Source organism: Dromaius novaehollandiae, chromosome 29 (genome assembly GCF_036370855.1).
Source record: "Dromaius novaehollandiae isolate bDroNov1 chromosome 29, bDroNov1.hap1, whole genome shotgun sequence".
Lineage (NCBI taxonomy): Eukaryota > Metazoa > Chordata > Aves > Casuariiformes > Dromaiidae > Dromaius > Dromaius novaehollandiae.
The window spans coordinates 2,775,092-2,786,567 of NC_088126.1; the positions used below are offsets into that span (position 1 = coordinate 2,775,092).

The window sequence follows — 11,476 nt, forward strand, 5'->3', positions numbered from 1 at the left end:
TTCCAGACATCATGCTTCCTGCTTCCTGCTCCTTCCGTGCCAGGGTACCGCACCTCCGGCTGCTGCTCCTGCAGCCCGCCTTCAGCTCAGGACTTCCAAGGCCAACTGCTCCCAAGGGCCACTCCTTTCACCAGTCCTATCTCTGTCCTGGCTGACACTCTCCCTTGGGGCCCTGCAGCCCCGTCCCGTCTCTTAGGGTCCCTGAGCATCCCCAGGAGAGGACACAAGGACAGATGCTCCTGGAGCATCCCTCCAGCTGCTTTTGCTGCTCAGTTTTCCTTAGCTGCTGCCCCTCCATGTCCCCAAGCCCTCGGCCAGGGTTGGGTAAAGCCTCCCCATATCCCGGCTGCGGGTCTGTCCTGCCGCCGCTCCCGATGCTGTGCGTCGGTTTGGTTGAACGTGGGATCTGCCTTGCCACCCCACCGCAGGGCCTGCAGGCAGCCACAAAGCGACGGGGTCTGGCGGGTCATGCCCGTGCGGTGAAGCCACTCGCCTGGCAGCCCAGCAGCCCTGCTCCTTCCAGTGGGCTGCCCAGACTGGTCCCAGGCCACCGGGAGATGACAAGATGCTGCTCTCCACCCTCCCCTCACCCCGTCGTCTTGACAAATTAGCTGAATTGTGGCAGTCACGGAGTTTCCCGCGGTCGGCACGCTGGGGCTCGGTGCCTGTGGGCTCGGTGTGCCAACGCATCCCAACCGGAGGTTTTTGCGACCGTTCCTTGGCCAAAGGGGAGACGCCCTGCAGCCTCTCCGAGGCCCGCTGAGCCCTGCCATGTCAGCGTGCCGCCTTTCCGGAGGACCCCACCGCTTGTCCTCAAGCATATCCACCTTCGCTGCCCTCTTCCCAGCACATGGTCCTGCTGTCCCCGGGCTCCTCGCCAGCCGGCTGGGTCTGGAGACTGTCAAGCAAACGGTCTGGTCTCGAGACCATCTCCACATTTCCCAGAAGCCCTGTGGACGTCACAGGGAAGTCAGTACTCCCGTCCACTCGGATGCAAAGGTCGCCCGTGAACGTCACTCGGTTGCATAGCAATGCTGCCGTCCTGGCACGCCCTCGCTGCCCGTGACACAGCTCATCCCAGGAAGCGCACAGCGCCGAGGCCCCGCGTTTCGCCGCCAGCCCCGGAGGTGGCCAGGGGTGGTGGGGAGCATCGCTGCAGCCAGGCACCATGGGGAAGTCGTGGCTTTGGCTCGTTGCTCTCGCGGGACTCTTCGGCCCTTCTGCCCCGCAAGGTAGGGCTGGAGGGGCTGCGCCGGGCAGCTTGGAGGGGAAGGTGCTGTGGGGAGGTGCAGGGGGAAGCAGGGGGTGCAGTGAGGGATGCAGGGGGTGCAGTGATGCAGGAGGGTGCGAGGGGACATGCAGTGGCGGGGGGGGACAGCACAGCACACCAAGCACTGCATTGGGGGGCGGAGTGGGTGCACCCGGAGGTGCAAGGGGAAGGTGCAGCGAGGAGCAGTGGGGCGCACTGAGCACCGCAGGGAGGGGTGCAGTGGGTGCAGTGAAGGGAGCACTGGGTGCACCGGGGAGTGCAGTGAAGGGGGCACTGGGTGCACTGGGAGACGTAAGGAAGACACGCAGTGGCAACGCAGTGAGAGCCCAGTGGGGCACACGGAGCATCGCAGCAGGGGCACCGTGGGGCAGAGCGTGGACACTGCTGGGCACTGCGAGGGGTGACACTGGGGTGCAGCGGGATCTGTGGCAGGGAGGCTGGGCTGGCTGCCAGAGCCCTGCCCGTTGGGGCCCAGCAAGCACAGGCAGCGGCACCCAGCAAACCCTGGTGCAGTTGGGATCCACGGGTGGGGGCAGCAGCCCAGGGAGACCCCCCCCCCCCGCCAGCTTAGACCTTCTCTCCTGCTGCTGCAGAAAAAGTGACTGCCAGGATCGAGGCTCACCCGCCAGCGCCCACTGAGTACCATCCCCTGACGTTGACCTGTGAGGTCTCTGGGGACCCCGGGTAAGGCTCTCCCCACCCCTCCTGACCCTCTGGCACGGCCCTGGCAGGAGGCCCGGCACGAAGCAAACGGGCTCCAGCATCCCCATGGGCAGCGGGAGGGGAAGGGGCCGGCTCGGGGCCAGGGGGGCTTGTGGGCGTGCCATGCTGGCTTCGCATCCCCCGTGCCACAGCATGGCCACCCCAAGGGTGCCCCCACCCCTGGGTGACCCCCTGCCCGGCTCAGTCCCCAGCAGTTCCTGTGGGAGAAGCAAGGAAGCCAGGAGCCCCTGCAGAAAGGACCAGACAACACCCTCTTCTTCCCCTCCTTCAACAAGACCCACTACGGCACCTACACCTGCACGGCCACCGGCTCCCAGGGCTGCGTCGTGGCCACCTACGACCTGTGGATAAATGGTAGGGACGGGGTGACCCCAGTCATGGGGGCAGCTGGGGGATGTGGCTCTTCCCCTCCCTTCCCCAGCTTTGCCCCAGCACCGTGTGGCCTGTGTCACTGTCACACGGGGCTGTGTCATTGCCCATTTGTGGCCAGCCCCAGTGGCCCCTTCAAGAAGCTGTGGGGCAGGTACCTGCCGTCGCACCCAGCCCTGGGTCCGGCAGTGGCCTCCGTGCCGGCACATTGCTGGGCTCCTGCTTCCCCCTGGGAAACGAGCCCAGGCGGCATGTCCCGGTTCGGAGGGGCTGGGAGGCAGCCAGGTGCCTTTGCCGTGGCAGGAGCAGTCACCCCTTTCCCATCTCTCCCAGACCTCATCAACAGCGTGTTCGTGTTTCCTCAAGAGACCAAGGACGCCTACGTGCTGGTTAAGGCAACGCCAGAGCAACCGCTGCAGAACTTCACCGTGTGCCTGAGGTCCTACACAGACCTCACCCGGCCCTACAGCCTCTTCTCCTACGCCACCGAGGCGCAGGACAACGAAATCCTCCTCGCCAAACACAAGCCTGGGGAGTACCGGCTGTACGTGGGGGGCAAGTTCGTGTCCTTCCGCATCCCCAAGGGGTCCCAAATGGGAAGCGAGCACATCTGCACCAGCTGGGAGTCCACCACGGGCATCGTGGGCTTTTGGTTCAACGGGAAGCCCTGGCCCCGCAAGGGGCTGCAGAAAGGCTACACCGTGAGCCACAAGGCCGTGATCCTGCTGGGGCAGCAGCAGGGCTCCTACGAGGCTGGGATCGACGCCAAGCGGTCCTTCACAGGGGAGATCTCGGATGTGTACATGTGGGATGTGGGGATCTCAACCCAAGAGGTGGCATCAATCCTGTACAACTTGCCCGTGGAAGCCCCCATCTTTGGCTGGAGAAACTTTCCCTACAAGATCGAGGGAGAAGTGTATCTGAAGCCCTAACACAGCCCCAGCCCAGCCTGGAGCCACAGAGAGAGCACAGGGCTGTCTGTCACTTCTACGCTCTTGCTAATAGGGGCTGGCAACCTTTAGGGAAGCTGTGATTGCCATGCAGCCATGCTGATGTCCCCCCCTTCCCCATCTGCAGTTTGTAAGCCTCCATTGGCCACACGGCATCAAATTAACTAAGAAATGGGTTTGAAAAGCAGCAGTGGTCTTTGCTGGCCAAATTTTATCCCGCCAAACCTCAGTGTTGCACCTGGGAGTCCATGAGCAAGGAGCCTTCCCTCTTAACCAGGACATCAGGGACAAACCCAAGGGACCACCTCTGCCCAGGGCTGGGTTACGGAGTCTGTAACTGAGACCCTCTGCCCACACGCAGCACACGCAGGGTCTGACCTCTGTGCTGCACGTGGGCAAATAAATCCCAGGCACACGGATGGCATAAGCCAAACCAAGCCAGCACCCCCGTGTCCATGCTTGGAGCCACTCCAGCAGAGCCAAGGGCACTCAGCCCGTGTAAATGCCCGCTGCTTCCTCCGATTGCCACCCTGTCCTTCCCAGAGTGACCAGCACAGCGGGTGCCAGCACTGCCAGCCTCTCCGCCATCCTATGGCAACCTCCGTACTCCTAGGCCAGCCTTTCCCAGGCTAACCACGTCACCTCTCCAGGCACAGCCGGCAGGACAGACGGCTGAACCAGCATTACCACCTGGGAGTGGATGGTGGCAAGCTGGGACACACACGCCAGGTTTCTGGGAGAAGGGGGCCATGGCAAAATCTGCCCATTAGAGAGCCAAGCAGGGTCACACTGGGGCTTCCCAAACCGCTCGTCTCTACCAAAAATGTCACACGCAACATGATCTCTGCCATGCTCCACCTCGCCCCCCGCCCCCAACGCCTGGGTCCCATTGAAGGAGCCCCCATTGGCATCCTCCTCTCATCTGGGGGCAATCATGGGCTCCATCTAATCCATGCAGCCCCTGGCAGCTCCTCTCCCGGGTATGGGTTCTCCCATCCAGCAAGCCCCACAACACACAGGTGGGTCCCTAAACGACAGCTGCTGTCCACCCACACGTACCTCGTATCCAGTGGGGCTCTGCCCCAAGAGGTTGCGTTGGCCTGGTCAACAGAAGAAGCTGCAGGGCCAGGTAAGGTCCGTATAGGATCTCCAGGACCCAGAGAAGCCCCGCAGCAGCCATTCCAGCTTTACACCCAGCCCCACAGAGGTCTCATCCATGCCTGGGTGAAACGAGGGCTGACATGCTTCAGCACATATCCATGACAGGAACCGAAGGGCTCTACGGTGATGGGTGACCTGCCTGCTGCCACCACGGCCATGTGTGACTGGGCAGTGTGGCATTCATCCCACTTGTCTCCTACACAGTGGGGAGCACGAGCATCTCCAACGTCTCCTCAGGAGCTGGACCAAGAGGGATTAGAGGCAGGTGTGGACGCTGCCCATGGGTAGGACCGCGGCTCCACGAAGGCCGTGGGACCTCAAAAGCGGGGAGCAGGGGGCTTTGCAAGCCACAGCTCTGGCCACACTGTCAGGCCCAGCCGACACGGCCATGCCTGCAGGAGAAGAAAATCCTACGCCGGGAGGGTTCGTTCATACCAAAGCACTGGGAAATCCCACCCAGCAGCACTATCTCATCGCCGGCCCCAGCTCGGCCGGGCAGGGAGCACCGGGCTGAGCACCCTGGGGCGAGGCTGGCCTGCTCCGGCCCCTGCGTGGCCTGGACCTGGGCTTCCCCGCAATATTTCTCCCCCTTCCTTTTTGCATTTTTTCCAAATAAACACCACCATCCGCACAGCCACCACATCTGGAAGCTTCAGCGGTCGGAGAGCCCATCCAACACCCAGGCTGTGCCAAGGGCACCCATCACCCACCTCCACGGCTGCACCCGGCTCCTTGCCCACCTCAGCCCCTGCCAGAGCCCATAAAACCCCACCTTTGTTTTAAAGTCTCTTGGCAGAGCCGCCAGCTCGGTGCCGTCGGCCTTGATTTAAAACCCTGTCACAGCGGCAGCGGGAATTTCCAGCAACCTCCCTTTGCCGGCTTTTCCGGGTTTTGTTCCTGGCTAAAAGATAACGCTAATAACGACGGCGTAACACCTGGCTGCAGCTGCATTCCTAAGAGCATCATCCCATGAAGGGAAAATCGAACTCCTATCTGCTTTGAAGAACGAATACCAAAGTGACAGCATTTGTAAGCTGAAACTTCGATTCGAGGAGAAAAATGTCGGCTCTGGTGCAAATTCCACCCCCACAGAGGCCCAGCAGCCCCCCCCCCCCCCAACAGCCTACATTTTGAGTCTGTTTGCTCCTTTTTCCGCATTTCTCCTAGCACGCTGACCTCTTCCTTCGGTGCCCCAATGTGCCCACACGTGCCCAAAGGCCCCTCCAGCTAAACCAGTTGCTCTTCCAGTCGTGCATTTTTTAATAACATTTTCTTCCTCATAGCAAAGCTCCGAACAGCTTTTATTCCCACGTTAGTAGCCATCAGAGCAAAAAACCACCCGTGTCTTGTTACTCTTCTGGAATGAAGTTTTTCTTCACCTGGAGAAGAAAAGAGATGATTTAATCTCCATGGTTGCTAACAAAAAGTATCGCTCAGACGACATAAGCTGGGAAAATGGCCGTTTTACTACAAGCCAAAGTCCCCGGTGCCGAGCAGGGTCCGTCCCTCCGGCGTCCCTGCTCTGTGGGCGCTGCCTGGGGCAAGGACGACCGGGAAACCCGCCGCCCGCCCCCCCCCCCCCCCCCCGGGCTCTGCCCTCGCGTCCTGCCTGGGACAAATTCGATCGTCGGTTAATTAAACAGAGCTCGTTGTCGCTTGGGAAACCGCTCGTGGGAAAAGTAATCAGTAGCAGCGGAGAGAGGAGGGGTGCTGGGGTCGGGGGGGGGGGGGTGACACCCTCCTGTCCCCCAGTTTGGGGCCTGGCGTCTGCGCTCGGCCTGCTTCGCCCTCGCTTGGTCCCAGGCCGGACCCCCCCCTCCCCGCAGCCCTGGGAGCCTGGGCATGGCGCGGGGGGGCCGCTGGGCCGCCCCGGGCACGGGGGGGGGGGCAAGCACCGGGGGCTGGTGTGAGGCAGGGGGGCAGCACTCCGGGCCCGGGGGGGGACAGCCCCCGCGCCGCTGCCGCCACCACCGCCGCCGCCGCCACCGGCACTGGCAGACGCTCGCCGCGCGCCGCCGCCCGGCCGCTGTTTGCAGACGCTCCCAGAAGCCCCCGGTGTGGCGGCCCGGCCTCCCGCGGTACGGCACGGCGCGGCGGCGGGGGCCGGGGGGCCGGGACAGGCCCTGCTGGGGGGCCGGGCGGGCGGGGGGGGGGCGGCCCGGGCGGTGCGGCCTACGGGGCCTGCGGGCCGGGCGGCCGGTGGGGAGGATCCCGGGTGGTGCAGGCCGGGGGGGCCGGTCCCCGGGAAGGGGCCTGGTTGGTGCAAGCCGGGGTGGGGGGGCTGGGTGGGGAGGGCTGGCGGGGGGGGTTCCTGGTCAGGGCAGCCCTGGGGGTCCCAGTCGGGACAGGCCGGGGTGGGGGGGGCTCGGTGGGGGGGGTCCCGTCGGTGAAGCCCTGGGGGTTCCCGTCAGGGCAGGCCAGGAGGGGCCAGTCCCGGAGTTGGGGTCCCATCAGTGCAATCCGGGGGGGAGGACAGGCCGGGGGGGCAGTTCGGGGGGGCAGGTCCTGTCGGTGCATCTCCGGGGGGTCCCGGTTGGGGTCCTGGTGGGGGCGGCCTGGCCGGGAGGGGGCCTGGTGGGAGCGGCCTGGTTTCGCGCCCCGGGGCCCACAGTGCCACGTCCCCGCAGGCGATGGGCACGGCTGAGCCCCCCAACTTCTCGTGGGTGGCGCGGGGGCGCCTGGCCGGGCTGGCCATGCCGCGGCAGCCGGGCCACTACCAGTTCCTGCTGGGCCAGGGCGTGCGGCACCTGGTGTCGCTCACGGAGCGGGCGCCGCCGCACCACGGCTCCTGCCCCGGGCTGCAGCTCCACCGGCTCCGTGTGCCCGACTTCAGCCCCCCGACGCACGAGCAGATCCAGAGCTTCCTGCACCTGGTGGAGGAGGCCAACAGCAAGGGGGAGGTAACGCCGGGGGGGTGCCAAGGGGGGGACGCCAAGTTGGGGAACGCTAATGGGAATAACGCCAGCGGGGGGTAACGCCAACGGGGGTAACGCCAATGGGAATAATGCCAAGGGGGGATAACGCCAACAGGAATAACGCCAACGGGGGGTAACGCCAACGGGGGTAACACCAACAGGGGTAACGCCAATGGGAATAACGCCAAGGGGGGATAACGCCAACAGGAATAACGCCAACGGGGGGTAACGCCAACGGGGGTAACACCAATGGGAGTAAGGCCAAGGGGGGGTAACACCAAGAGGGGTAATGCCAATGGGAATAACGCCAAAGGGGGATAACGCCCATGGGAATCATGCCAAGGGGGGTAACGCTGAAAAGAATAACTCCAATGGGGGGGTAATGCCAACGGGGGTAACGGCAATGAGGACAGCACCAAGGAGGGGTGACATCAAGGGGAAGGAAAGGCTAACGGAAGTAATGCTGATGGGGGTAACGCCAATGTGGGAAGGTTGTAAAGCCAACAGGGGTAACGCTAACAGGAGTAACGTCCCGGGGGTAACACCAACAAGGGGAACATCAAGGAGGGGAAACACCAGCAGAGGAGGAAACAGCGAGGCAGATAGCACCAATGGGGGTAATGCCAAGGGGGTAACACTGGGAGAGGGTGATGCCAACGGGGGTAACACTAATGGGGTAATGTCAGTGGGGTGACACTGGGAGTAAGGCCAGCAGGAGATGATGGCAAGGGGGGAGGTAACACCAACAGGGGAGTAATGCCAACGGGGTAACACCAAAGGGGGAGCGCGAAGAAGGAGGTCACACTGAGGAGATACATCAAGGGGAGGTAACACCAAAGGGGTGACTTCAGAGGTTAGCACCAAGGGGAGGTGATGCTGTGGGGTAACGCCAAGGTGGGGGAGCGCCGGTGAGGCTGCGAGCTGCCCACGGCAGGGACACCTGGGCTCCCTCCCCGTTCGGCTCCTGCCAGGCGCCGAGCCCATGCCGGCTGACCGCGCTGTTCGCCAGGCCGTGGCAGTGCACTGCTTGCTGGGGAACGGCCGCACGGGCACCATGCTGGCCTGCTACCTCGTGAAGGCCCAGAAGATGAGCGGTATCGACGCCATCCAAGAGATCCGGAGGCTCCGGCCCGGCGCTATTGAGACGTACGAGCAGGAGAAAGCTGTGATCCAGTTCTACCAGCGCATTAAGTAGGTGCAGCCCCATCTCCACATGTCTGATCACCGTGCCGCGCCAGGGCCACGCTCAGCAGAGCATTTTTTTGCTGGACACAGCAAGCTGGAGGGACATTGTTGGTGGGATCTGCCCCGCTGTGGGGCTGGCAAGGTTGGAGAGGAGGCACAAGGGTCACTGTCACTCCCAAGGCAGCATGTGCAGGACAGAGATGAGTGGAGATGGTCGCTCTGTCGGGCCGGAAAATGGAGGGGGAGCCTTTTCCAGCTCCGAGGGGCTGCTGTCTGTCCTGACTGTCATTAAAGGACTCTCCTGTGCCTATGTCTGTGCTTGGGGAGCCAGCTTACGCGCGCTTGCAGCTCCCACAGGCTCCGAGCCACCTCGGTGCGTCAGCCACGTGGAGCCCGTTGGCTGCGATGCTCCGAAGGAAGAGCCTAGAGAGGCCCCAGACCTCCAGCCCCGGGGCCGGGCACCCAGTGCCAGCGGGAGAGCCCGAGCAGGGCTGCCCCATCCCACCCGCCGGGCAGATTGTCGCTTTGCCAGGTAGCGCTGCTCCTCTTGGCCGCCATCCCAGCCAGCTGGGAGCATCTCCCTCCAGCTTCGCAGCATTTGGGACCAGCTCCAAGGTGATCCCCGCCTCCTGCATCATCCCCGGGGACGGGCAAGGGACCAACCCTTTGCCTCCAAGCATCACTGCTTGGTACCCAAGAGTCATCCAGGCCCCAAGGGCTTGCCGGGACTCTAGGGCTGCCTGAGGGTGCACCCAGACGGTGTTGGCCAAGAGGCATCCATAGGTCTGCAGCTGCATGCTGGGGTGTGTGCAGCTCCTCTGGGTGCCGGCCGTTGGGTTTTTCCCCATCCCTATGGGTATCACAAGCAGCTCCACTTTGGGCACCGGAAACCAAGCCTCAGAAAGAGCTGGTTGTGCGCCAAAGCGTTGACGTCGGGCTCTGTTTAGGTGCCGAGAACGACAGCCACGTCAGAGAGCACGCAAGGGCCGACCCGCTGCCGAGATGTCGGATCCAAGGGACTTTGATGCTTAAAGGGAAGCTTAGCTGGAATTTAGGCATCTCTGTCCAAAAGTCCAATCCTGAAAATCTCTTCTCAGCTGCTCCTAACCTTGGTGGCATTTAAATCCTAAGTGCAACAAGTGTCACCGTCCCCATTCCCGGGCGTGCGGCACATGGCCGGAAGCACCCAGCGCTCACGCGGGCGCGAGCGTGGTGTCTGCCACCCCGGCTGCCCTGAGCTGGCAGAGCTGCCGCCTCGTGCTGCGCAGCTCCGGTGGCCTCCAAGCCACTGGTTGGGAATCCCAAAATGTCTTATTTTCCCCTCAGGAACGAAGCGCCTGGGTAACGGCACCCAGTAGCACTGACAAAATGACCTTGCCCTCCTCAAAACTGGGCCTCAGGGAGCTGCTGGTGTCCCGGGGTGGCTGCAGTGTCCCAGAGTCGTCCCCTCTCCTCAATCGGGGCATCCTCACGCCCCGGGCTGGGAGCTGCCGGTGCGGCTGCGGTAGCTGCGAGCGTTGGGTGGCTGCGTCCCTCGCGAGGCCCCGCGGCATCCCACGCTCGGGAATGGGTGCCGCAGGAGCCCGGGTGCTGGTGGGGTGCCAGTCCCGCGGGCACAGCGTGGGGCAGCGGCCCCAGACAGAGGGGACCGGGCAGGAGGGGACCCCACGGTGCTCAGGCTGGGGGGGATGCGGGGCCTGGCGCTTTTTGGGGGGATGTGACGGCAGCCCGGCCTCCGTGGTGGAGGCTGCTGGCGTGCGCCTGCCCCGGGGCCCAGGGCGTGAGCGGCCGGGGGGGGGGGGGGGTCCCAGCCCCGGGGGAGCTGGGGACAGGGCAGGGCCGGGACAGGCACCATCCACCAGCGACGCCTAAGCCCGAGGGAGCCGGACTCACATGGGCCCGTGAGATGCAGGAAAGCAGCTTAGCCGCAGTATTATTTACTCTTAACTCCTCTTACTTTAGCTCTGTCCTTAACAGTCACCCAGGCTCAGAGGGCCGGGCCAGGCCGGGCTGGTGGAGGGGGGCACTGCGGACCCCTCCGAGCCCGAGGAAAATGGTGGCCGGCACGCGGAGGCGCAGCCGCTCGGCACCTCCCGGCTCTGCCGTGTCGGCCGGGGCTCCGCGCGAGGGCTGGCCCTGCCACCGCCACCGCCACTCTCGGCCTGCAGGCCAGGTGCCACCGGGCCCGCGGCGGATGTCCCCTCACATGTCACTGCTCTGTGCCAGGAGCCCCGGAGGGCCCGCAGAGCCCCCGGCCTGGCGGCCAGCCCAGCTCCGGCTCAGCTCGGTGGGCTGGGGACACCGCACTGGTGGCCGTCCCAGGGACACGTTTAGGAGGGGATTAGAGAGGTGACAGCCAGGGTGGGAAAGGGCAGGCAGGGAGCCCCGGGATGACGGCACGGCTCAGCCCTGGGCGGGCACCATGCGGCGATGGCTGCTCGTGGCCAGCACCAAGGGGCACACACGTGTCCCGCACCGTGTCCCGCACCGGGGTGCTGCATGTGTGTCCTACGTGTGTGTCCCACACCCGTGTCCCACACCCGTGTCCCACATGCATGTCCTGCACCCATGTCCCCAGAGTGGCTGCACGTTTGTCACAAACCTGTGTCCCACACTCGTGTCCCTCACCCCTGTCCCCTCACCACGTCTCCTATCTGTGTCCCCTCACCTGTGTCCCTCACCCGTGTCCCACACCCCTGTCCCTCACCTGCGTCCCCCGTGTCCTGAATCACCTGATTCCCGCACCTGTGTCCCTCATCTGTGTCCAGCACTCATGTCCCATTCATGTCCCCCACCCGCGAACCACACCTGTGTCCCCTCCCCCATGTCTTGCACCCATGTCCCCACACCTGCGTCCCAACTTGTGTCCCTCACCCATGTCCCACACTGGTGTCCCCTCACCC

General features: G+C 64.2%; 2 protein-coding genes across 3 annotated transcripts; both read left to right on the forward strand.

The window, feature by feature from the left end:
- Nucleotides 1-1,037: 1,037 nt before the first annotated feature.
- On the forward strand, nucleotides 1,038-3,499 carry LOC112990085 (serum amyloid P-component-like). Its single transcript, XM_026111581.2, has 4 exons — nucleotides 1,038-1,232; nucleotides 1,864-1,954; nucleotides 2,178-2,347; nucleotides 2,696-3,499. Exons 1-4 carry the CDS (start codon nucleotides 1,169-1,171, stop codon nucleotides 3,292-3,294), a joined length of 924 nt encoding a protein of 307 aa, XP_025967366.2. The 5' UTR covers nucleotides 1,038-1,168; the 3' UTR covers nucleotides 3,295-3,499.
- Nucleotides 3,500-6,393: 2,894 nt separating this feature from the next.
- Nucleotides 6,394-8,879, forward strand: DUSP23 (dual specificity phosphatase 23). 2 transcript variants are annotated; one of them, XM_064498940.1, is made up of 3 exons: nucleotides 6,394-6,551; nucleotides 7,101-7,373; nucleotides 8,398-8,879. In XM_064498940.1, the coding sequence occupies exons 2-3, from the start codon at nucleotides 7,104-7,106 to the stop codon at nucleotides 8,581-8,583; spliced, it is 456 nt and encodes a 151-aa protein (XP_064355010.1). In that variant the 5' UTR covers nucleotides 6,394-6,551; nucleotides 7,101-7,103; the 3' UTR covers nucleotides 8,584-8,879. The 2 variants fall into 2 exon arrangements, with proteins under 2 accessions (XP_064355010.1, XP_064355011.1); XM_064498941.1 differs by having other exon boundaries at nucleotides 6,419-6,569.
- The last annotated feature ends 2,597 nt before the right edge of the window (nucleotides 8,880-11,476 follow it).